The sequence below is a fragment of the Gracilinanus agilis genome, chromosome 4, assembly GCF_016433145.1.
Source record: "Gracilinanus agilis isolate LMUSP501 chromosome 4, AgileGrace, whole genome shotgun sequence".
Lineage (NCBI taxonomy): Eukaryota > Metazoa > Chordata > Mammalia > Didelphimorphia > Didelphidae > Gracilinanus > Gracilinanus agilis.
The window spans coordinates 486,356,139-486,377,962 of NC_058133.1; the positions used below are offsets into that span (position 1 = coordinate 486,356,139).

A 21,824-nucleotide genomic window follows, 5' to 3' on the forward strand; every position below is an offset into this window, starting at 1 on the left:
GAGGAAACGGCCGGACTCGCTTGGCTCCCGTTCGCGCCCCCTCGCGGAAGCCTCCGGAGGTCACTTTTTTGCCGCCCTCCTAGGTGTTCCTCCGTCGCTCGGGCCCCCGAGAACGCCCCGCCTCGCCCCTCAGAGTGGCGGAGAAAAGGACTGCCTCCTCTCGGTGACAGTGCGCCGGAAGTGACCTCAGACGTCGGGGAGGGGGCACGTCGGTGTGGGGGCTCCGGACTCGTTTTCGGTGGCGCTGCCAAGCTGCGACTCCATTTTCCTCGGAGGCTCGGCGCTGCAGCGAGCTCGGTAAGGCCAGAGCGGGAGCTTGGGGGACTCCGCGGGTGGCTCGGGGTGTGGCACGACAGGGTGGGTCTCCGGGCTGAGGGCTCTGAGACCCGGGGGGGGACTTCGTACCCGGGCTCCCCTTCACCCCCGCCCACACGCCCCTCATCGGAGCTGGTCCCCGCCGGCCACTTGTTGATTTTTCGGGGTCCCCCCTCCCGTGAGAGCCCCAGAAGGAGCCTCCCGACGGTAGTGGGGGGTAGTGAGGGCGAGGCAGGGCGGCGCCCAGTCCTGGTTCTTCTTCCTGCGGGGAGGGGGCGGCTTCCTGAAAGGGGGGATCTCGTGAAGGTGGGGAGCGGCCTCCTGCGGAGAGCTGGGGGGGAGGGGCCTCCCCAGCCCGAGATATTTCTGGCTTCGCCTGTAACCCTCCCGCAGTGCGTCCACCGAAGCAAATAGTCGCAGCTCCCGCATCAGCTTCTCAGTGAATCCTCCTAGAGTGACTCCCTCATACCCGTAGGTCTGGGGCCAGCCTGGGACCTTTAAATTGGATCAGATCTCAGGTTTGGACTTCTTGGACCTCGTCTGACCAATACCGTCATCATCCCTCTCTGGCACCTGGCATCCATTAAGTGCCCACTGTGTGCCAGGCACCAGTCCAGCGCTGAAGTTACCGAGAGGCCAAAAACAAAATAGTCCCACCGTCCATGAGCTCCCAATCTATAGGAGAGACCATATGTACAGGATAAACTGGGATAAAGAGGGAAAGCATCAAGATGAAAGACCGGCAGGTTTTAGCTGACACTTAAAGGATAGGAGCTAGGAACATTGGGGGAGAGGGAGGAATGATACAGCCAAGGAAATCACTTGGAAGTGGGAAATCAAATGTTTTATTGGTGGAACACTAGAAGGGCCAGAGCCCCTGGAAGGTACTTAACAAATGCTTATTGGCTTGATTTGTTTAGTCCAACCCCACCCCCTTTTTTTTTTTTTAACCGATTAGGAAATAGAGCCAGAGTGTCAATAAGCATTTATTCAGTGCTCACTATATGCTAAGTACTGTGCTGTGCAATGGGGATACAAAGAAAGACAAGAAAATAAATCCCTTGGCATCCATGAATATGCATTTAATTGGGGAAACGACATGTAAATAATTAGATACTTCAGAGTGGGTAGACATAATCTGAAATAGAATGTTACAGTAGCTGGGAATACTGGGAAAAGGCCTTCAAAACCTGGGATTTGAGCTTCACCTTGAAGGACATTAGGAGGAAGAGATGAGCCAGAGCATTCCAGGCCTGGGGATCAACCATTGCCTCCCATGGGGGAGATGGAAAATTGAATGATTTGTTCCAAGGAATTATAAGTAGGGCAGTGTGGCTGGGTAGAACATAAAATCCTTGGAGGAAAAGGTAGGAAAGAGCCAGCTCATGAAAAGCTTTCAATTATCAGAAGACTTTCTACTTAATCTTGGAGGTAATAGGGAGTTTGTTTAGAGTGGTATAGTCTCACTTTGGCAGCTGAGGATGCATTGGAGTAGGAAGAGATTTGAGGCAGAGAGACCTGTTTAGAAGGTTGTTGCTGTAGTGCAGAGAAGAAGGCCTAAACTAGAGTTGTGACTGAGACAGTGGAGAGAAGAGGACTTATAGGGGAAATGTGTGATGCATGTTAGAAAAGTAAAAAACAAGATTTGGGGATGTATTATATATGTAGGCTAAGTGAGATTGTGGATCTGGGTGACTGGGAGGGAATTTATCCTCCCAGGGGAAAAATACTCTGGATTATGTTTTGTTTTTGTGTTTGAGATATCTTTGCCACATCCCTAGATATCCAAGACTAGGTGGAAATGGGTGGTTAGCTCAGTTGAGAAACTAGGGTTGAATATATATATATATGAAATAGGAATCATCTGTATAGAAATCTGTATAAGATGCAAATGAAATCACCAAAGGAGAAAGAATAGAGGAAGAAAAGAAAGGGATTCAGGACAAACTGTTGTGGGAAACTCAACAGTGTGCATGACCTGAATGAAGATCTAGCAAAGGAGACAAGAAGCAGTTGTTGGATAGAGAGGAGAACCAAGACAGCTGAGTCATAAAAACCTTTCAAAAGAGGTGATCGATAGTGTCAGGTGTTTCTGGTAGCTTAAGAAGGAGAGAATGGCATTGACATTTAAGAACTTATTGACCTGTGATGATGTTCTGTGCCTGTAATCCCATCTATTTGGGAGACTGGATCTTTTGAGCATGGGGCTCAAAATTGCAGCAGGCTATCTGGCATTGAATTTGGCTTTGATATGGCAAGCCCCTCTGAGCAAGGGACCACTGGGCTGCTTAAAGAAGGGTGATCTGTCCCAAGTCAGAAAAGGAGCAGGTTAAAACTTCCATGACACTGGATGGGATCAGACCCTAAATGGTCAATTCACTTCTAGCCTTGACTAGAGGGGGAGAGCCCAGGTTTTTGAGAGAAAGAGAAGGCAATGTCAGGGTAGGGAGGGTGGGACAGCTGCCAAAGTTCCAGATAAGTGGTAGAGCCAAGATTTGGACCCATACCCTCCAATAGTATGTCCATGTTCATAATGTGCCATTCCTGCCCTTTCTACTGATTTTTATTTCTGTGAGCTGCCCCAGATACCTAGAGGCATCACCTTGGGAGTTTGTCATTATTTCTGTGAGAGGGAGTAGTTATAGAGGCACTAAAAGCCCTGGGGGAATGTGGAAAGAATATACAGCTTAAGCCAACTCTTCCGGGAAAACATTGTTCCCATACTTATCTGAAACTGTTACTATATTATTAAGGTGTATCTCTGTTCTCTGGCTATCCTGGTTCCAGAACAAATGTTTGATGTGAAGAGGACATGTTCAGCCAAATGACTGGGATGATGGAAATAATTACCATTGGTTTGAGTTATCTATTTGCAAAGGATTGCATTAACTCTAGTACTGTTTCCTTTTGGAATCTATGTGTATGCTTTAAGGAGGCATTCTACCTAAACTAGTACTAGTCTGAGAGACTTCTACTTGTCCTGGACTTCATACTGCTAGCTTAATTCTGTATCCTGGCAAGATTCAACCATAATTTCTGGGTCTGTCCTGTGTGTTTCTGAGTCTGTGCCATATTAACTGAGGACATTCCAATCTTTAGGACTGAAATTAGTTGGGTCTTAGGAAATGGCTTAAACAGCCATTTCAGTTGATTGCTGATAATACTACTCAGATTTTTTTGTTAAGAATTTTGAGCTAAATTTAGATTTGATAAAATATCTCCATCTTTTTATGCTGGGCACTAAGCTAACTTAGTCATTTTGCTGATCTTTCTCATTATTGATATTGTTTGGATAAATCTCCTAGGGCTATGTCAGCTAGAAAGTATAATTGGAATTAGTAACTTCTAGTGTCTTTGACTTCCAGGCAGAATTTCTGTTCTAGCTCTGTGGTCTCAGACAAGTTGGTAACATTTCTTGAGCTTATTTTCGTTCTCAATAAAATGGGGAGTGCCATTCCTTTGCTTTACCTACCTTGAAAGGTTTTTGGTGTAGATCTAATGGGAAGCTCACACTCTTTCTAAAATGAATTGTTCAGCCCAACTAATGAGAGTAGGGTATTCTTTCGAATTTTTACATTTCAAAATTTATTAAGCTGCTGTTTGCAAGACAATTAGCTGGGCTGTGTAGCTAAAAGACAAAAGCAATTCTTCCCTCTGGAGTTTCTGTTCTGCCAATAACAAGATCTCCAAATGTAAAGTAATTACCTTGAAGTGGAATATGAATGTTGGTCCAGTATGTGATGTCCCACCTCATTCCATGGAGAGTGTTAAACTGTCTCCTGTGACTTCTTGTCAGCAAACATTTATTTAGTGTCTACTTTTAAGCAAATTGTTAGCAGAGCAGAGCATAGTAGTAGGCACTGGGAAAAATAGAGAAATGAATGGTCCCTACCTTCATGGAGATCACTCTCTAGTAAAAGAATGTTCTAGTCCCAGCTTCTAGCACCCCACATGATATGTGCCTAATAAATACTTGTTGATTGCTGTACATACCAAATGGTTTCATATAGAGAGAAATTAAATGACTAAGAAGTCAGGTCAGGACACCTTTTTACTAAAGGGGAAGGTAAGAATCATTCCATCCCAGGAAAATCAAGGATGAAGGGGGTGGCAATTGAGCTTAAAGAGTGGGCAAAATTTTAAAAGGCAGAAGTAGAATGAAGTGTTATTCCCTGTACAGGGAATAATGTGGGTAAAGGCATGAGGGCAGAACAGCATGGGAAGTTTATTAGATGATAAGCAGTCTAGATTAAAGCATTACAGATGTACTGTTGAGTAATAAGATAAGGTGCTGCTAGCTTATGGAGAGCTCTGGATGCCAGGCAGAACGGATTAAAATTTATTTGGTAGGCAGTTTCACAAGGAAATTATTCTCCTGGCAACATTGTGATGTAATATTGGGATATATAAGGGATAGGGGGTGAACTGGAGGCCTGATGGCCAGTTGGAAGGCTAGTGTCTAGCCTGAGAGCTGTGAGAACCTGGACTAGGATGGTGTTAGTAGAAACTTAGAAATGATGAACTTAGCTACTGTTTGGAGGGGTGGCGGGGAGGGATGATCACTGATGGAGGGAGATAAACAAATAACCCTAAATTTATTGAACATAGAAGAAAAAAGATGAATGGTAGTCCCACTGACAGAAACAGGAAAGGAGCATTAGGCAAAAGTAAATAATTCAATTAAATTAGATAAGAATTTATGCCTAATATGTGCAAGCTGGTATACTAGGAACACCAAGTCCTTAAAGCACTTCCGTTCTACCAGAAGGATACAAAATGCAGACAACATTAAATTGAATTTACCTGTGATGCAAGGAGACAGCACCAACAACTGGGGGAATCAGGAAAAGTTTCCCCAAGGGAGATGACACCTGAGATGAACCTTCTCCAGTGGAGAGGACAATCTATAAAGGGTATGGAGGCAGGAGAAGGAATTCAGAGAAATTGCTAGTGTGCCAGTTTGGCCAGGGAAATGAAGTGAAAGAAGACTGGAAAAGAGGTTGAAGCCAAATAAACTTGGTTTTAGGTGTGTTGAGTTTGGTTTGTTGGTGGAATGTTCAGTCAACTTTGCCTGCTTTGTGCAAAGTACAGTACTAGATTCTAGGAATGCAAATATGAAAACTAGTTTGCCCTTAAGGGGCTCATATTTTACTCGGAGAAATACGGATGTTTTGCAAATAGCTTGAGATGTGAGTCTGGACCTCCATATTGGGGCAACGAGGTTGAACTGTATTTTAAGGGGTGAAAGAATCAGGGAAGGATTTTTAGTTATCCAAAGTTGAGTCTAAACAAATGAGAGAGGGAGCAAGGAAATATGGAAGAGGCTGAAGAGAAGAAGGGGAGGAGCGATTCAACCAGGTCCTGTAGAAAGGTGGGAAGAATTGGGGTAGGGGCTAGAAGAGAAAAGGACATAAGAGTTTAGAGGTGTGAAGGAGTGGTCATCTGTTGTGAGCATCCTGGGACAAGGCTGAGGCCATGAGAAGAGTGCTCAGAAAGGCAAATATTAGTAATGGTAAGGGTTCAGCTGTCATTATGTAACAACAAATAGGTGTTAAAAATCAGCACCATTTTATAACAAGGATGGTAGGTTTACCCAGGATTAAGAAAGGCCGGTGGAGAACATCCAAATATCAGGGGACTGAGGGATTCCAGAAGGTAGCTGTCGCATCACTGAAATGGTCAAGATATAGTTTGGACAGGGATAAATCAGGAGAAAAGGGAGGGATGTGGAGGAACAAGTGAAAGGAAGGGAAGATTACCTGGTAAACTTGTTTTAACTGGGTGGAGAGGAATTCTTGCTACTGGGTCTTGAAATTTTTTTTAAAACCCTTACCTTCCTCTTGGAATCAATACTATGTATTGGTTCCAAGGCAGAAGAGCATTAAGGGCTAGGCAATGGGGGTTAAGTGACTTGCCCAGGGTCACACAGCTGGGAAGTGTCAAAGGCCATATTTGAACCTAGAACCTCCCATCTCTAGGCCTGACTCTTGAATTTTGCACATAATGTGTATGTGCATTTGTTTTAGGGATATCTAACTAACTGGGTCTCCTTTATCTCTTCCTTTTCCTCTCTGCCGCCCACCCTTTGGTGGTAACATATCCATTAGGAAAATAGTGCTCATCAGCCCATATTTTTACTTTAACAGTTACTAAGGAAAGATGTATCTGGACTACAAGATCAAAGTTGGTTTTGAAAATAAATTTTGAGATTTGAGGTTTCTCTACCCCCCACCCCAACCAATTAGTTTGAATCATAAAGAATTGTCATTGTTAACCAGCCTCTAAATGAAACCCCTCCCACTCCCCTATTGCTGGCTGCTGTGCTATTCTTTGCCAGAGATAAAGTTAAAAGGAGGAGCCTGGAAGCTCCAGAAAGTCTGGTTTTTCAGCAGGACTTTGACCTGCTGCAGTAGATCCTTGTTTGTGAAATGCAAAACTTGGAAGCTACTGGGATAGTCTGCAGATTTGGTTTGGTGGCAAGTGGATAGAAAGCAGGTGAATGGGTCAATCTTGACCTCTTCTCACTTGTTTCACCTTTGGACTCTTCCTCAAACCTTCCCTTTAATTACCTCCTCATCTCCTCTGGTTGGGAGTAGGAGCAGCTGTGAGTTTCCCCTGTGGCAACCTGATCTGAATTCCCTTTCCTTTCCTGCCTTCCCAGAGAAAGTCATGGTAACCACCATCGAGCTGCTTCTTGTTCATCTACTACCTCATAGACACCCTCTTGCCTGCCTCTATTGTACATTTCACTCAAATGCCCTGACCATGAGGAAAATTGGATCAAAGTGGGTACTCTCTGTAAAATTTTTTAATCCTTAAGCTACATTTGAGGAGGAAGCCCCACATTGTCCACTTGGCAGAGATACTTCTCCAGTCCCTCCTGTGTGTCTTTGGACATGAGATCAGGCAGGTCAATATTGTTTTGGTGAACTGTAGAGGGATAGCCTTGGCCAGAGCAAAGTTGGGGGTATCCCTCCTTTGCTTGACAAGGCAGCCTAGTTAAAGGCTCTGTGCTTTATGGCTCATCTGGAGAACAAGGGTTAATAACTCTTTACACTTTAAGGTTTGCAAAGTGCTTTAGACATTTATTTGATAATAGTAGTAAATAATAAATAGTCTTATTTGATCCTCACCACAGTAAGTGATAAAAGTTGGATTTGACCTAGCTGTGTGACCGTGGGCAAATCATTAACCCTGATTTCCGATCCCCCTTATTATTGCTCTTCTCTCTTAGAATTGATACTAAGACTGAAGGTAAAGGTTTTTAAGAAGGTTAGATTCAATTCCAAATCTTCCTGACTGAAGTCTATTATTCTCTCTCCTCTGCCATGCCAATTGTAGGGAAAGTATATAATTGCTTGGGAAGGTTGCTTTGTATCTTGTAAAAGGGAATTCTTGGTTATCTTGAGTTCACACTTGAGAAAAGGGAATCCTTTGTTCTTTTTGCCTAGTTGGAGTTAACACTTTGGTTGTCAACCAGAGCTTGAACTAGGTGGGAGAAGCTTGAAAACCACTTAGTGAATTCACACCCTACCTAGTGCTAGGTGAGAAGCCAACAAGATAATTGGAGACTTCCACTCTTTTCTAACAGTCAGAAACTTGTTCACACCCTCAGAAAGTGTGAACCTTTTTGATGAGCATTCACACCTCCAGAAGGTGCGAACTAGTTCCCACAAAGACCATCCCCTGGACAGTGCTGGACAATTTGGAAGCTGTGATTGGACATGCAAATTAGGAGGGAGGCACAGGAAGTGACGTATAAGTGACCCCTTTAAAAGGAGAAGGTCCTCAGTCAGCAGTGGTCTTCTGGTGAAGAAGGTGGCTGATGAAGGAGCTCTTCTGGTCCATGAAGGAGTGTTGAGACCTTGGTAAGACTGCTTTAAAAATCTTCTTTGAATTCTACGTGGTGAGTTAAAGACTGATTGAATCTTCCTGAACAACTCTTAAGAAAATTCTTTTATATAGACTCTGAATGAATTTTTGCTCCATTCACCTCTGAAATTCTGGCCCTCTGACTCTTGGCTGAGAATTAATTAGATTTACTTTGATTAATTAGAGGATTGTAATAAATTACCTACTGTGTTAGATTCTTATTTCCTTATTTCCTCTCTCTTCTTAATTGTAAATACACTTCCATAAAAGTCAATTTTGACTTGAGATTATTCTTAATTGAGGATTGATAATAGTTCAATCCTCTGGTGACCATCTTTTAATATATTGAACCCATAAAACCCCTTTTTCCCCCCTACAACTTCCAGATTTGAACTACTCAAAGAGAGGCTACTTATATCCATATCTGTCCCGTCAGTGTCTGAAATCTATAAAATACTGAGCTTTCAGAGCTAAACTCTGAGAGATTGATGGGCCTAGTCACAGCAGGCTATGTGTGAGGGCCGTCATATCCAAAACTATTTTTAATGGTGAGATTCTGTACTGAAGGAGTTATAATTAGAAACCCCAAATGTGGTTGGAAGAAGTTTCATAGCCCCCTGTGGTGGCAATCCCAAAGCCAGATGACCTTGGCTTTAGGAGCAGTTGGAAACAGGTACATTGCTGGAACTGAAAGGAATGATCAGGGAAAGGCCTTTGGAGTTGGGGGGAGAGGCAGCATTGAGTTTTATGGTTGCTTTCAAGCTCTGGTGAAGACTCAGCCACTAAGGATTTGGCCATGTCTTTGCCTCTTTCCTCCATCTCACTAAATGTATACACTTGTATATTGATTTTCAACTTAGTCCTTCAGAATTTAGTTGGGGTGCTGTGCCAGTCTGAATCTCTCTTAAGGCTCTCTGAAACTTCCATATTTGGGGGGGATCCATGATATCATCCGTATGCTTGCTTTCTCCAAAAGCACCTTTGAGTATAAACTATTCATTATCTCTCAATCTGTGGGGCCTCCACAGAAGAGCTACTTAGTGTGCTAGAGGCCTTTGTCAAAATCTTTCTAGTCATCTTGGGTCACCGTGCATTAATTGACCTTTCCATTTGTTAACCTTTGCTTTTATCTTGACACCAGGTTATCTCCTTTTTGAAAATAACTTTTTTGGGGAAAGGGCATTTTTAAATAACTTTTACCTTCTATCATAGAATCAGTACTATATATTTGTTTTAAGACTGAAGCATGGTAAGGCTAGACAATGAGGGTTAAGTAACTTGCCTAGAGTCACACACCTAGAAAGTGTCTGAGGCAAAATTTGAACCCAAGACCCTCCTTTCAGTATCCCTATTTTTGGCCATTTTTGTACGTGCAATTCATCACTGGTAATATACTACATATAGCCAGTTTATATCTATTATATATGTTTCTCTTGTGTCAGTTTTGATTCTTTGAGGTGGTAGTGTTCCATGATGTTATCATATAATGATATATAAAATTTTAAGTTTTGTTTTTTTACTGTAATCAGTCTTGCAGGAACTAAGACTTGTAATGTTATGTTGATTAGAAATCACATGATGGCCTCAGAATGGTTATTCTATGTAGGTTGACAGTTGTAAGCACTTTAGAGATTAATTCTGAGATTGAGATTGAGGGCCACCTCTACCAGTCACGAGGTCCGTAGGGCCAGATTTTCATTTTTATTTTTCTGTTATGTTTCCAGGAAACAGAAGGAGTATTTTTTAAGCCCCTACCTTCCTACCTGTGAATTATTTACTTTGTTTTGACTGGAAATTGATATGGTATAAATCAAAGTTAACTTGTCAATTAAATAGTGAGTATTACTTTAGTGCCCCAATGTTTCCTGATGGCCAGAAAATAAAGGACATAAAGCTGGATTGTATAGTGTAAGAATATATTGAGAACCCATTAAGTAAGTAGCACTGTGCTAAGAGCTGAGGGATACAAAAAGTATTGGACACTGTCCCCACTGCGGTTAGTTTAGTTGGGAAGACAAAACATACACAAACTAGGCAACAATACAAGCCTTGAGTTTATCTCTCTACTTCAAAGCTTCCCTCTTTAACCCTAGTTCCCCTTGAATCTATCCAACAAGTGCCTGATTGTTTTTGTTCACAATTTATCTAAAGTTCTAATGCCTTAGAGTCTTCCATGGTTCCCCATTCCCTGCCAAATAAAGCCCAGGCTCCTAGCTTGGCATTGAAAAAGCTTTCCTCTAACTGCAACCAAATATAACTTCCTGTTTATTCTTGGCACTAAATCACACAAAATACTTCCTGTGCTTTCCTACCTCTTACCCACCTCACATTTCCCTGTGCTCAGATTGGCTTCCTATCCTACCTGTTTAAAAAACAAAACAAAAACTTATCTGACCTTTCAGGTCCAGTTCATATTCATCCTTTTCTGAAAACCCTTCCCCATCTCCTCCCGTAGTTTTACCTTTATGATCTCATCTATCTTCTCAGATTTAGAATAATCTTTCCTTTGAACTTTCTAAATACTTTGTCTTATGTATTTGCCATAACTCATCAATAAATTTTAAGCTTCTTAGGGGCAAGGGCTATGTGATGGTTTGTTTTTTATTTTTATTTTTTTTTGTACTTTTAGTGCTTACCAAAGTAAATATACTGTGGGTAGGAGGCCTTTGATCAATTTTTTTTTAAGAAGTGGAATAGTTAGCAAGTATTTTAGGGATGAGAGAGAGAGAGAGAGAGAGAGAGAGAGAGAGAGAGAGAGAGAGAGATCAGATGGTGCGTGATGGTAAAGGTAGGCTTCAATTGAAGATAATAGGCCTTTGGTAGGTCAGTAGGGACTTGGTAAACCTATGCATGAAATGCACAGGGGACAATTAACGAGAGACACTAATTAGACTAATCTTGTTGGAGCAGAAGGCTCCTGTGGGGAGGAGAACTAAAATTACAAAAGAAAGGTCATCTCATTTTACAGAGACTGAACCTGAAGAAACCATTAAAGAGATATCATTTTACAGGAAAGGGAGCTGGGGTCCATCTATAAGATGGGAATCCTTATACTAATCTTTATTGAGGCATGTTCTTAAGGAAATTCTAAGAGGAGCAAAAAAGAGGATAGAGCTATAAATCCAAAATAAAGCATAGGGAAAAGAAAGAGAAATGGGATCCACACCATCTAAGTGAGTTCCTAAGAACTAGTCTAACCACAGGGAAGAGTTTACTTTAGTGGGGACTAAATGTTGAAAATAGCTTCTAAGACTAGTCTCTGGGTATAAGAACCCCTCAGGAAGGCAAAATCCCTGGTTCTTAGTCTTTGTCTCTTTATCCAATCTTCTTGAAGCATTTCTGAGCAGCTGCAGCCATGTCTGATTTTGTGGAGAGCGAGGCAGAGGAGTCCGAGGAAGAGTACAATGACGAGGGAGAGGTGGTTCCTCGAGTCACCAAGAAGTTTGTTGAAGAAGAAGAAGATGGTGAGTGAGTCTCAGCATCCAGTACCTGGACAGAGGTCACTGAAAACAAGATACCAATTTTAGAAGTTGTTCGTGTGTGTGTGTGTGTGTGTGTGTGTGTGTGTGTGTGTGTGTGTGTGTGTGTGTGTGTAAGACCTGACAATGTTTCTATTTATCCACCTCTTGTTATGTTGGGCCTTCTTTGTATTCAGGAAGCTCAAAAGGCCCTAACCATGCATGTGGGGAAAGTTATGAAGTAAAACCACAGAAAGGCTGGCTTCAGGGGAATTAGAGAAAGGGGAAAACTGTGGGAGGTATGCTTTGGGAGTGGGAGGAAGTGGTGTGGACGTGGAAACAAGGCTGTGAAAAGAAAAATGTTCAGATGGGGCATTTGTGTAATCAGAGCTATTGTTCAAAAAGGTTAACACCTTCTCTTCCTATTTATGGCAAGAAGAATAGCCCTAATGAGGAGAAGATCTTTTCAAAAAACTTAGTATTAGGGAACAAGGAGATTTTGTCCTTTTTCTACAATGACACAAAAAAAGCAGCATTGTGTGTCTGGGATTATTTTCTTGTTCCAAAATCCCCAGTCTTTTACATAAATAGCAGGCATGTTTCTTTTACATTGGTAAGTAATGATATATCTGTTGCAGATGAAGAGGAGGAGGAAGAGAACCTGGATGACCAGGATGAACAGGGGAACTTGAAAGGCTTCATCAATGATGATGATGATGAAGAGGAAGAAGAGGAGGATGAGGCTAGCGACTCTGGAGATTCTGAGGATGACGTGGGACACAAAAAGCGGAAGCGCAGTAAGTAGAAGATAGAGAGTAGAGACAGGGAGAGCATATGCCTTAAAAGGGAGGTACCCAACCTCAAGAGGAACACTTGCCATTCTCTCTTAGCAGCTTTTGATGACCGCCTGGAAGATGATGACTTCGATCTCATTGAAGAGAACCTGGGTGTCAAAGTCAAACGTGTGAGTAGAAAAACATGGCTATTCCTGGAATTAGGGGAGGAAGAGCAAAAGTATGATTAATGTTCCCCCTATCCAATTCTATTAATTGGGCCTTTAGTGATGGAGGAAATTTGTGAATGTGGGGACAGGGCTCAGAGACACAGTTACGCCCCATGCCATGAAAAGAACCAAGAGGAGGCAATCTCAGTTTCCCAGCACTGTGCTTCCAGATAGTGAAAAAGGTCTCAGAAATCCCAGACTGACTCTAGGGAGACTAGGTTCCTTGAATTAGGTCTCAAAGGCAGGAAGAAGAAAGGGAGATATTATAGATAGTTTTTCTCCCTAACACTTATTATATGAAGTGAGGAAAGAATCCTCAGTCAAATCAGCATTGACCCTTCTTCTACCTTCAGCAAAAGTTCAGGCGTGTGCGGAAAATGTCAGATGATGAGGATGATGATGAAGAAGAATATGGGAAGGAGGAGCATGAGAAAGAGGCCATTGCTGAGGAAATCTTTCAAGATGGTGAAGGGGAAGAAGGACAAGAGGCTGTAGAAGCCCCTATGACTGCGCCTGAGGAAGAAGAAGAAGAAGATGAAGAGTCAGGTAAGTGACATGGATCAAGGAATTTGGTTCTGAAAAGAATGGTTTCCGGTTAATTTTGTTTTTGTGGTCCACAATAGTGACATGGATGGCGGTGCTGCTGCTAGGGTTCCAGCTAGCTATTTTTCACAGTGAGGCTGGCTATTCCCCAGAATACTGGTTCTGTTTATCACAAAACTCCCTAATCCTGACGTTACCCCCAAAAAAAATCTCCTTAAAAGGAAAATGTGTTGTGTTAGTGAGAGAAGGATCTTTTGCTTCCCACCAGGATTGTACACTAATGGCAAGATGGGAAAAGAGATTTTAAAGTTTATTTTAGGATATTGCCAGACCTATTCTTCCCTTGAAATTTTGCTCCATTTTGCAATTAATCTTTAGAAATCTCAGGTTATCACAGACAGTTTTTATGTATGAAATAGTTTTCTTAGGAGGATTAAGATTCTCCCACTCAAGGAGGTCTCTAAACACAGGGGTATGCATGTAGGGGAAGAGCTCTGACACTTTTCTTCCATGCTCAGATATTGATGACTTCATAGTGGATGATGATGGACAGCCTCTTAAGAAGCCCAAATGGAGGAAAAAACTCCCAGGCTACACAGATGCGTAAGTGATGTAGGGTTTGGTTTAGGTGGTGAGAAAGTACTTGGTTATTAAACACAGGCAGCTCCACAGGAGTCTGACAGGGTGGCATCATTGGCTACTACCAAATCCCAGAATGACCACTCTCCCTTCAAACCTCCTTGCCTTAAAAGGGAAACAGGATTGCTGTAGGGCTTTAGCAAAGGCTGACCATTCAGAGCAGACTGGGAACCTACTCCTGTGTTCATATAAAGTTTTGGTCTTGGTAGCTGTCTCTAGACTAGTTACTGTCCTTTGATGAGCAAATATGTCTAAAACTACACCTCAGCTGAATTCTTTTCCCCCCAGTGGATATGGATCATTTGTTTATCCTTCCCCTCCTAGGCTTCCTAGTATCTTTGGCCCATAATACAGGAACATTGTGGAGTATAACTTTTTTCCTTTCACCAGAGCTTGCTTTCTGGCTTATCCACAGGGCCCTGCAGGAGGCTCAGGAGATCTTTGGGGTGGACTTTGACTATGATGAGTTTGAGAAGTACAATGAGTATGATGAGGAACTGGAAGAGGAATATGAATATGAGGATGATGAAGCTGAAGGTGAGATCCGGGTGCGGCCCAAAAAGACCACCAAAAAGCGGGTTAGCCGGCGAAGCATTTTCGAGATGTATGAACCCAGTGAGCTGGAGAGCAGCCACCTAACAGACCAGGATAATGAGATCCGAGCTACTGATCTGCCAGAGAGATTCCAGGTGACTCAGCCTTTTTTCTTTGAGGGGGGTTCCATCTTACTTACCACTCTATCCAGCTTGGGGGGAGGGGGCAAAGGACAAGATGAAAATAGAGAATCTGATCCAGAACAGTCCACGTAACCTTATCTCCCAGGGGGGTGGCAGATGTGCAGAACATACTGGAGAGAGATGATTTGATGCTGAGCAGTAGTTAGGTAGGTGTGCCCATCTTAGGTTCTACATGGCATAATATCTTCCCAAAGGCACCATTGCCTTTGGGGGATATGACTGTCAGTCATATTAAGGGCCTACTCTTTGCCAGACACTGTGCTGAGGGTGGTTGAAGCATTATTAATCTTCTCTTCCCAGTTGCGTTCCATTCCTGTTAAGGCAGCTGAAGATGATGAGCTTGAAGAAGAAGCTGACTGGATCTATAGGAATGCCTTTGCCACGCCAACCATTTCTCTCCAGGTGCCTATATCCCTGTCCTAGCTGGAAGGCTAGCTAAGTTTTGTAGGAAGCTCTTCCTCCCCCCTTTGACTTTTGCACAAATAACCTATTTCAGGATCACATGGCACATGTGAGGGTGTATGAGGGTGGGAAGTGGGGCAGAGACTTTGTTGAAATCTCTAGATAGGAAGGACATGGGAACCCATTACGTATATTATGTATTTTTTTGAACATAGCGTGAAGTTCAATGAGCTGGTCCCTCCCTCCAGAAAGTGAACTCAAATTCTCTCCAGAACAAAGTTATCATTCATTGGTTTTATATTTTTCCTATGCCAGGAAAGTTCTGATTACCTGGACCGTGGGCAGCCTGTCAACAGTTTCAGTCGTAAAGGCCCCAGCACTGTTCAGAAGATCAAAGAGGCCCTGGGTTTCATCCGCAATCAGCATTTTGAGGTATTGTGATTGTCATTGTTGCCAAAAGTCTGCCCTCTATATGGCCTATTGACCAGCAACTCTTATTAGAAAGGTGAGAGGGAGCCTAGTTTCTTATGCTTTTGAGGCAGGTAGGAAAACTAGTTTAATTTTTGAGGTGCTAGTGGTAAGTAGCAAAACCAACCCCACCTCTGTCTTCTCTGGGTGAAAATTATTTGAAGGTAGCAATAGTGAAGTCTGTCCTAGCTCACTTAGGACCCCCACACCCCAGATTCATAAGAACCAAGCCGGCCCCACCGTGGGGGGATGGCCAACAGTGTTTTGTTTTGTGCTTTCATAGGTACCTTTCATTGCTTTCTACCGAAAGGAGTATGTAGAACCTGAGCTGCATATAAATGATCTCTGGAGAGTGTGGCAGTGGGATGAAAAGGTATCTAACTGGAACTCCCCCACCTGAAAAAGGCTCTACTTCTCTGTTGGACACACTGGGGCCTTGTCCCAGGGGAGTAAGCATTGAGGCTCCAAAGCATGTGGGGCCTAGGACTGGGCTTACCCAATCCCACACAAGTCAGAGTGCCAACTCTTGTCTTCTTATTTAGTGGACACAATTGAAGATTCGAAAAGAGAATTTGACTCGGCTTTTTGAGAAGATGCAAGCTTATCAGTATGAGCAGATATCTGCAGACCCAGACAAGCCCCTGGCTGATGGCATCAGGGCTTTGGACACCACAGATATGGAGAGGTAGATTCTGTAGCTCCCACCCTCTGGATAATCCCCAGCTTCCTCAAAGACCTGGCAGGATTGGCACTTCTCCCTGATGCCGTGTTACCTGCCACAGTCTGCCAGGGTGGGGTTGTCTTTGTCACCTTTGGAGGTGACTCTCTGGCCCTTGTACCTTCCAGATTAAAAGATGTGCAGTCAATGGATGAGTTGAAGGACGTGTACAATCACTTCTTACTCTACTATGGGCGTGACATCCCAAAGATGCAGAATGCTGCCAAGGCCAGCCGGAAGAAGTTAAAGCGCATCCGGGAAGATGGGGATGAGGAGGAAGGTGAGGCCCAGGCCAGGGAGGACTTCTCATGGGGATTGGGCACTACTCCCCCTTGAAGGTAGGATGGGTTTTGGGAGCTGAGCACTGATGCTCTAAATGTCTCCTTTTGACAGGTGAAGGGGAAGAAGTAGAAGATGAGCAGAAAGGTCCAGAGCTCAAGCAGGCCTCTCGCCGAGACATGTATACCATCTGCCAAAGTGCTGGCCTAGGTTAGAACCATCTCCTCCTCCTCTTCTTCCTCCTCCTAGTGCTGTGCCAAGAGTGAACTCTTTGCTTTCTGCAAGGTTCTCTGATTGACTTGGGGATCTTACTGCCAGAATCTGAAGAAGCAAAATGGATTCTCTCTTCTAGATGATGTCTTACCTACTTAGTTCTCCCCCTTTTCTTTAGATGGCCTGGCCAAGAAGTTTGGGCTCACCCCAGAACAGTTTGGGGAGAACCTCCGGGACAGCTATCAGAGGCATGAAACAGAGCAGTTTCCTGCTGAGCCCCTGGAGCTGGCAAAAGACTATGTGTGCAGGTGAACTGAAAGGTGGTGCTCTGGTTGGGAGGGTGGGATGGTAAGGGGACAGTTAGATTCCAGGATTTACTCTACCTTGGCCATAGGACTTTAGGCAATTCAGTCAGCCTTGTTTCTAAATTAAATCATGGATGAGGCTAAGATTTTTAAGGTTAGCTGGGCAGTGCCTTAGAGTCCTGGTACTAACTAGATGTCTCCTTTCTACCTTCTTACAGTCAGTTCCCAACCCCAGAGGCAGTGCTAGAGGGTGCTCGATACATGGTGGCCCTACAGATTGCCCGAGAACCTCTAGTCCGACAGGTGCTTCGACAGACCTTCCAGGAGAGGGCTAAAGTTAACATCACCCCAACCAAGAAGGGCAAGAAGGTGAGCAGGTCAAAAGTCCCCAGTGCTACTGTCATCCATGGCATCACAGTTGTACTTTCTGGACAAGTTGAGTTCCAAGAGTGGGGGTCAAGAGAACACCAACATAGGCTTGTGCCACACAGATGGTCTGTCTTTGGTTCAGTTTTAATTGAGCCGCCTGACATAGTAATAATTGGAAGTCTCAGACTGTGGTCTGAAAAACTGGAAGACATTTCTCCCTTGGGGGTCTAACAGCAGCTTGTGTTCCATGTAGGATGTGGATGAGGCCCACTATGCCTACTCTTTCAAGTATCTGAAGAACAAACCTGTGAAAGAACTTAGGGATGACCAGTTCCTCAAGACATGCCTGGCTGAAGAGGAAGGCCTACTCACCATTGATATCAGCATTGACATGAAAGGAGTTGAGGGGTGAGGTCAAGTCTGTTGTGTGATCTTGGCATAGTTTGAGGGGGTGGGGGGTGGAAAGATAGAACAAGAAAGGCCAGGAGCTCAGCAATAGATTGCAAAGGATATCCTTTAGAGGGGGTGGGTGGGCCTTTTGGAAATGAGCCATGCCTGTGCAGGCTACCTCCCAGCTGCTGACCCCTGTCTCTACCAGTGCTTCTCTCATAAATTCCATTTCTTGCCAATGACCATTCTCTTGCTCAACCCTCCCACCAGCTATGGCAGTGACCAGACATACTTTGAAGAGATCAAGCAATTCTACTACCGAGATGAATTTAGCCACCAGGTGCAGGAGTGGAACCGGCAGCGGACCATGGCCATTGAGCGGGCCCTGCAGCAGTTCCTCTATGTGCAGATGGCCAAAGAGCTAAAGAATAAACTGCTGGCTGAAGCCAAAGAATTTGTCATCAAGGTGAGGATAGCCACCAAAAAAATTTAAAGAAGAGGAGGAGGAGGAGGAGGGACCCACAAATGGTTTGCTCTGGGGCCAAAGAAGAAGCTTGATGACTCAGGGCAAATCCCTTTCCCTCTCCAAGCTTCAGTTTCTTCATCTCTAAAAGGAAGAAGTTAAACTAGATGGTCTCTGAGGTCCCTGATAGCACTGATTAATGGGAGAACAAGGTGCAAGGCCCTAGAATTGCCCCTGATCCTCTCTGATAGCCTACCTCACTGTTTTACAGACTGACTGTGAATTGTTTTGCATTTGTATAATTTAATGCAGCTAGGTTTGCCCCAGTATTCTCAGCAGGGTTCCTGGTTTTAAATTAAGGGGCTATGTCCATTGACAATGCCCAGTTCAGCACTTCACACTAATCTGTCCTTATTAGTCTACCATGAGGCTTTCTCTTCCCTCTAGGCTTGTAGCCGAAAGCTGTACAACTGGCTGAAGGTGGCCCCCTACCGACCTGACCAACAGGTAGAAGAAGATGATGATTTTATGGATGAAAACCAAGGGAAAGGCATCCGGGTCCTAGGGATTGCCTTCTCCTCTGCCAGGTACCTACCCCTGCCTACCTTCCCAGCTACATTTTCATCCCATGCCTTGGAAGCATCCCCACATACTCAGCATTGGGTCATGAGCCTCTCCCCTCTTTCTGGCAGAGACCACCCTGTGTTTTGTGCCTTGGTTAATGGAGATGGAGAGGTGACAGATTTCTTACGGCTGCCTCACTTTACCAAACGGAGGACTGCCTGGAGGGAAGAAGAACGGGAAAAAAAAGTAAGTGATGATGGAAGAAGGGAGGTGGCATTTGGGCTTGGAGCTGTGGAGAACAACTACCTTCAGGACCATCCTTATTGCTCATATTCTTCTTACTGGTCTTTGACCCCCTCGTTCTTCCCAGAGGAAGGACAACTTCCATGGACTCTAGGTGACATTTAAGTTATTAATAGTAAAAAACCCATTTCTGGCTAATTCTCAAACCTTATCCTTGTATAACTGGAAATAGTTGATATTGACTTGCTACTTGTAGCATTCAAGGTGATCTTGTCCCTGAAGCAGTGGTGTCTAACCCAAAGCTAACATAGCATCTTTGAGGGCAAGGATTCTTGGAGCATTGGGCCAACTCTTCAGCCTTTTGAACATCTCTTTCTCCAAAGACAGTGATCTTGGGTTTTGTTGGTCTGCCACGACCCCTCCTTGATTTCTTTGGATTTTATTGAAAGATGGCAGGAAATAGGGGAAATCATACTAGCATTGGAGGAGATCTGAGTTTGAATGTCTTGCCACAGAATAGCTGTATGACTTGGAGCAAGTCACACTTTAACTACCTTCAGCCCTGGTTTTCTTATCTCCAAAATGGGAGTGATGGCATTATTTACCACATTGGGCTGTGTGAGGGAAGTGATTATAAACTGTGAAGTTCTGCAGAAGTGTGGCTAATCTTTATTCCTAAAGAAAAATGTTAATTCCCCTTTTAAAAACAAACAACATACCCAAAGAATGTGTTGGATAACAGTTACAATTTATTTTCTTTTTAATCTAGGCAATTTTTGAAACAAATGAATTGAAACAAGATTAAATCTAACAGATGAATTCAAACATCCTGTATTTTGGTTCAGAACATCATTTATATGAATCTAGCATGAGGGAGGGATCCCTACCTTGCCAGGAAGTTTCCTTGAAGAGCCCTAGACTTTAGTTTACCCGAGTTCAGCATGAGCCAGTGGGGTGATTTATAATGTGACCTTGAGCTACCTTCAGGTGAAGGATATTGTCCATAATCAATAGAGATAATTATTTTAATTCTGATCAGACCAATGGGGGTTCTGACAAACTAGAGCATGGTCCTCAGACTTTGTGGTTTCAGGATCCCTCTACACTTAAATCTAACTTTCTAAAATTTCATTCACTTCCTTTCCTTCTTTCTTATTTATTTTTTGGTTAGATTTATCTAGTTCTGATCAGAGAAGGTTGAGGTCCCCCACTAGTATAGTTTTATTGTCTATTTCTTCCTTAAGCTCCTTTAGATTCTCCTTTAAAAATCTGGATGCTATACCTTTTGGTACATATATTAAGTACTGATATTTCTTCATTGTCTATAGTACCTTTTATCAAGATGTAATTACCTTCCTTGTTTCTTTTAATCAGATCTATTTTTGCTTTAGTTTTGTCTGAGATCATGATTGCTACTCTTGCTTTTTTGTCTCAGTTGAAAACCAAAAGATTCTGCTCCATCCACTTACCCTTGATCTCTGTTTGTCTACCTCCCTCAAATGTGTTTCTTGTAAACAACATATGGTAGGCTTCTGGTTTTTTTTTTTTATCACTCTGCTATCCACTTCCATTTTATGGATGAGTTTATCCCATTTACATTCATGATTATGATTACCATCTGTGTATTCCCCTCTATCTCAGATTTCTTCTTTTAATCCTGCCCTGTCTCCTTTCACACTTTCCCTCCAAACCATTATTTTGCTTTTAATCACTCCCTCTTTTCCCCCTCCCTTATATTAATTACTACCCTTATCACCACCACCCTTCTTATTTCTCTCCTTTTTCTTTATAGGGTCTTTTAATTACCCCACCCCTAAGTTCTCTCTTCCTTATATTACTCCCCAGTACCCTCTTTTTTATTCCCCCTTTACTTCTCTATAGGGTAAGGTAGGATTCTATAACCCCAATTAATCTGGCTGTTCTTTCCCTCTCTGAGCCAATTCCAATGAGAGTAAGGTTTAATTATTACATCACCACCCTCATCCTCCTCTCTACTGTAATAGTATTCCCCTGCGCCTCTTTATGAGATATCATTTTTCCCATTTTCTCTTCCCATTTCTCTTAGTACAGTGATGGGGAACCGTTTAGAGATGGAGTACCAGGCCCATGCCTTCCAGAGACCACATTCTGTGCCCCTCCCGCCAACTGAGTGCCAGGCTCACCCTGTTTCCCCCCCCCCACCCTTACTCCACCCAGGGGAGGGACTCCTATTAGACTGCTGGGTAGGGGGACAGGTGATGTAGTTAGGCTTGGGGGGAGAGGGAAAGAAGAGGAGTTATGTGCCCCACCGTGAGCTATGAAAGGCCAAAAAAAAAAAATCCCATCTTACAGGAAAACCCCTTATTTATAGGAAAATATAACCCTTGGGTTAAATGACATCATCCTGACTCATTCACCCCCATAACCTTCCAGCCTTCCTGAAGCAGATATGCTCCAAATTAACCTTTTTAGAAAATGGTCAAGGTTTGAAGGTCAGATTTTAATCTGTATACAAACAGAACAGTTTATGATGCATTTTGGATACAGGGCAGATTGGGAAATTGCTACCTCTGACAAGCCACTAACCCACCTTATCCCTCAGGTAATCATCCCTTTGAATAGAAATTGAATAGGCTAGGCTAGAAAGAGGTGAAGGAATTAAGAATGCAAATTTTTTAAAGAGTTAAAAATACCTTTCCTCCGTATAGGAATATAAACAATTTGACCTTATTGAAGCCCTTAAATTATATCTTTCTTTTTAACATTGTCAGAAATGATTTTTTTCTCTCTCCAGTGTTGCTTTTTTTTATTATCATCTCTCAGTGACTTGGAGGTCAGGTACCACTGAGTAAATTCAGGTATAG

General features: G+C 43.3%; 1 protein-coding gene across 3 annotated transcripts in view; it reads left to right on the plus strand.

Moving 5' to 3' along the window:
* Positions 1–208: 208 nt before the first annotated feature.
* The window catches only part of SUPT6H (SPT6 homolog, histone chaperone and transcription elongation factor), a 39,623-nt gene continuing 18,007 nt past the window's right edge, over positions 209–21,824 (plus strand). Inside the window, exons 1-19 of one of the 3 annotated variants that reach the window (XM_044672838.1) lie at positions 209–297; positions 11,522–11,651; positions 12,284–12,442; positions 12,536–12,609; positions 13,002–13,194; positions 13,710–13,794; positions 14,246–14,519; positions 14,868–14,969; positions 15,285–15,401; positions 15,721–15,810; positions 15,980–16,122; positions 16,284–16,435; positions 16,549–16,644; positions 16,826–16,955; positions 17,171–17,321; positions 17,575–17,729; positions 17,982–18,177; positions 18,622–18,761; positions 18,867–18,984. In XM_044672838.1, the coding sequence (XP_044528773.1) occupies positions 11,543–11,651; positions 12,284–12,442; positions 12,536–12,609; positions 13,002–13,194; positions 13,710–13,794; positions 14,246–14,519; positions 14,868–14,969; positions 15,285–15,401; positions 15,721–15,810; positions 15,980–16,122; positions 16,284–16,435; positions 16,549–16,644; positions 16,826–16,955; positions 17,171–17,321; positions 17,575–17,729; positions 17,982–18,177; positions 18,622–18,761; positions 18,867–18,984 (2,484 nt within the window). In that variant the 5' untranslated portion in view covers positions 209–297; positions 11,522–11,542. Of the gene's footprint in view, positions 298–8,106; positions 8,184–11,521; positions 11,652–12,283; positions 12,443–12,535; positions 12,610–13,001; positions 13,195–13,709; positions 13,795–14,245; positions 14,520–14,867; positions 14,970–15,284; positions 15,402–15,720; positions 15,811–15,979; positions 16,123–16,283; positions 16,436–16,548; positions 16,645–16,825; positions 16,956–17,170; positions 17,322–17,574; positions 17,730–17,981; positions 18,178–18,621; positions 18,762–18,866; positions 18,985–21,824 lie in introns of those variants that run through there. The other 2 variants (XM_044672840.1, XM_044672839.1) reach the window with 2 other exon arrangements.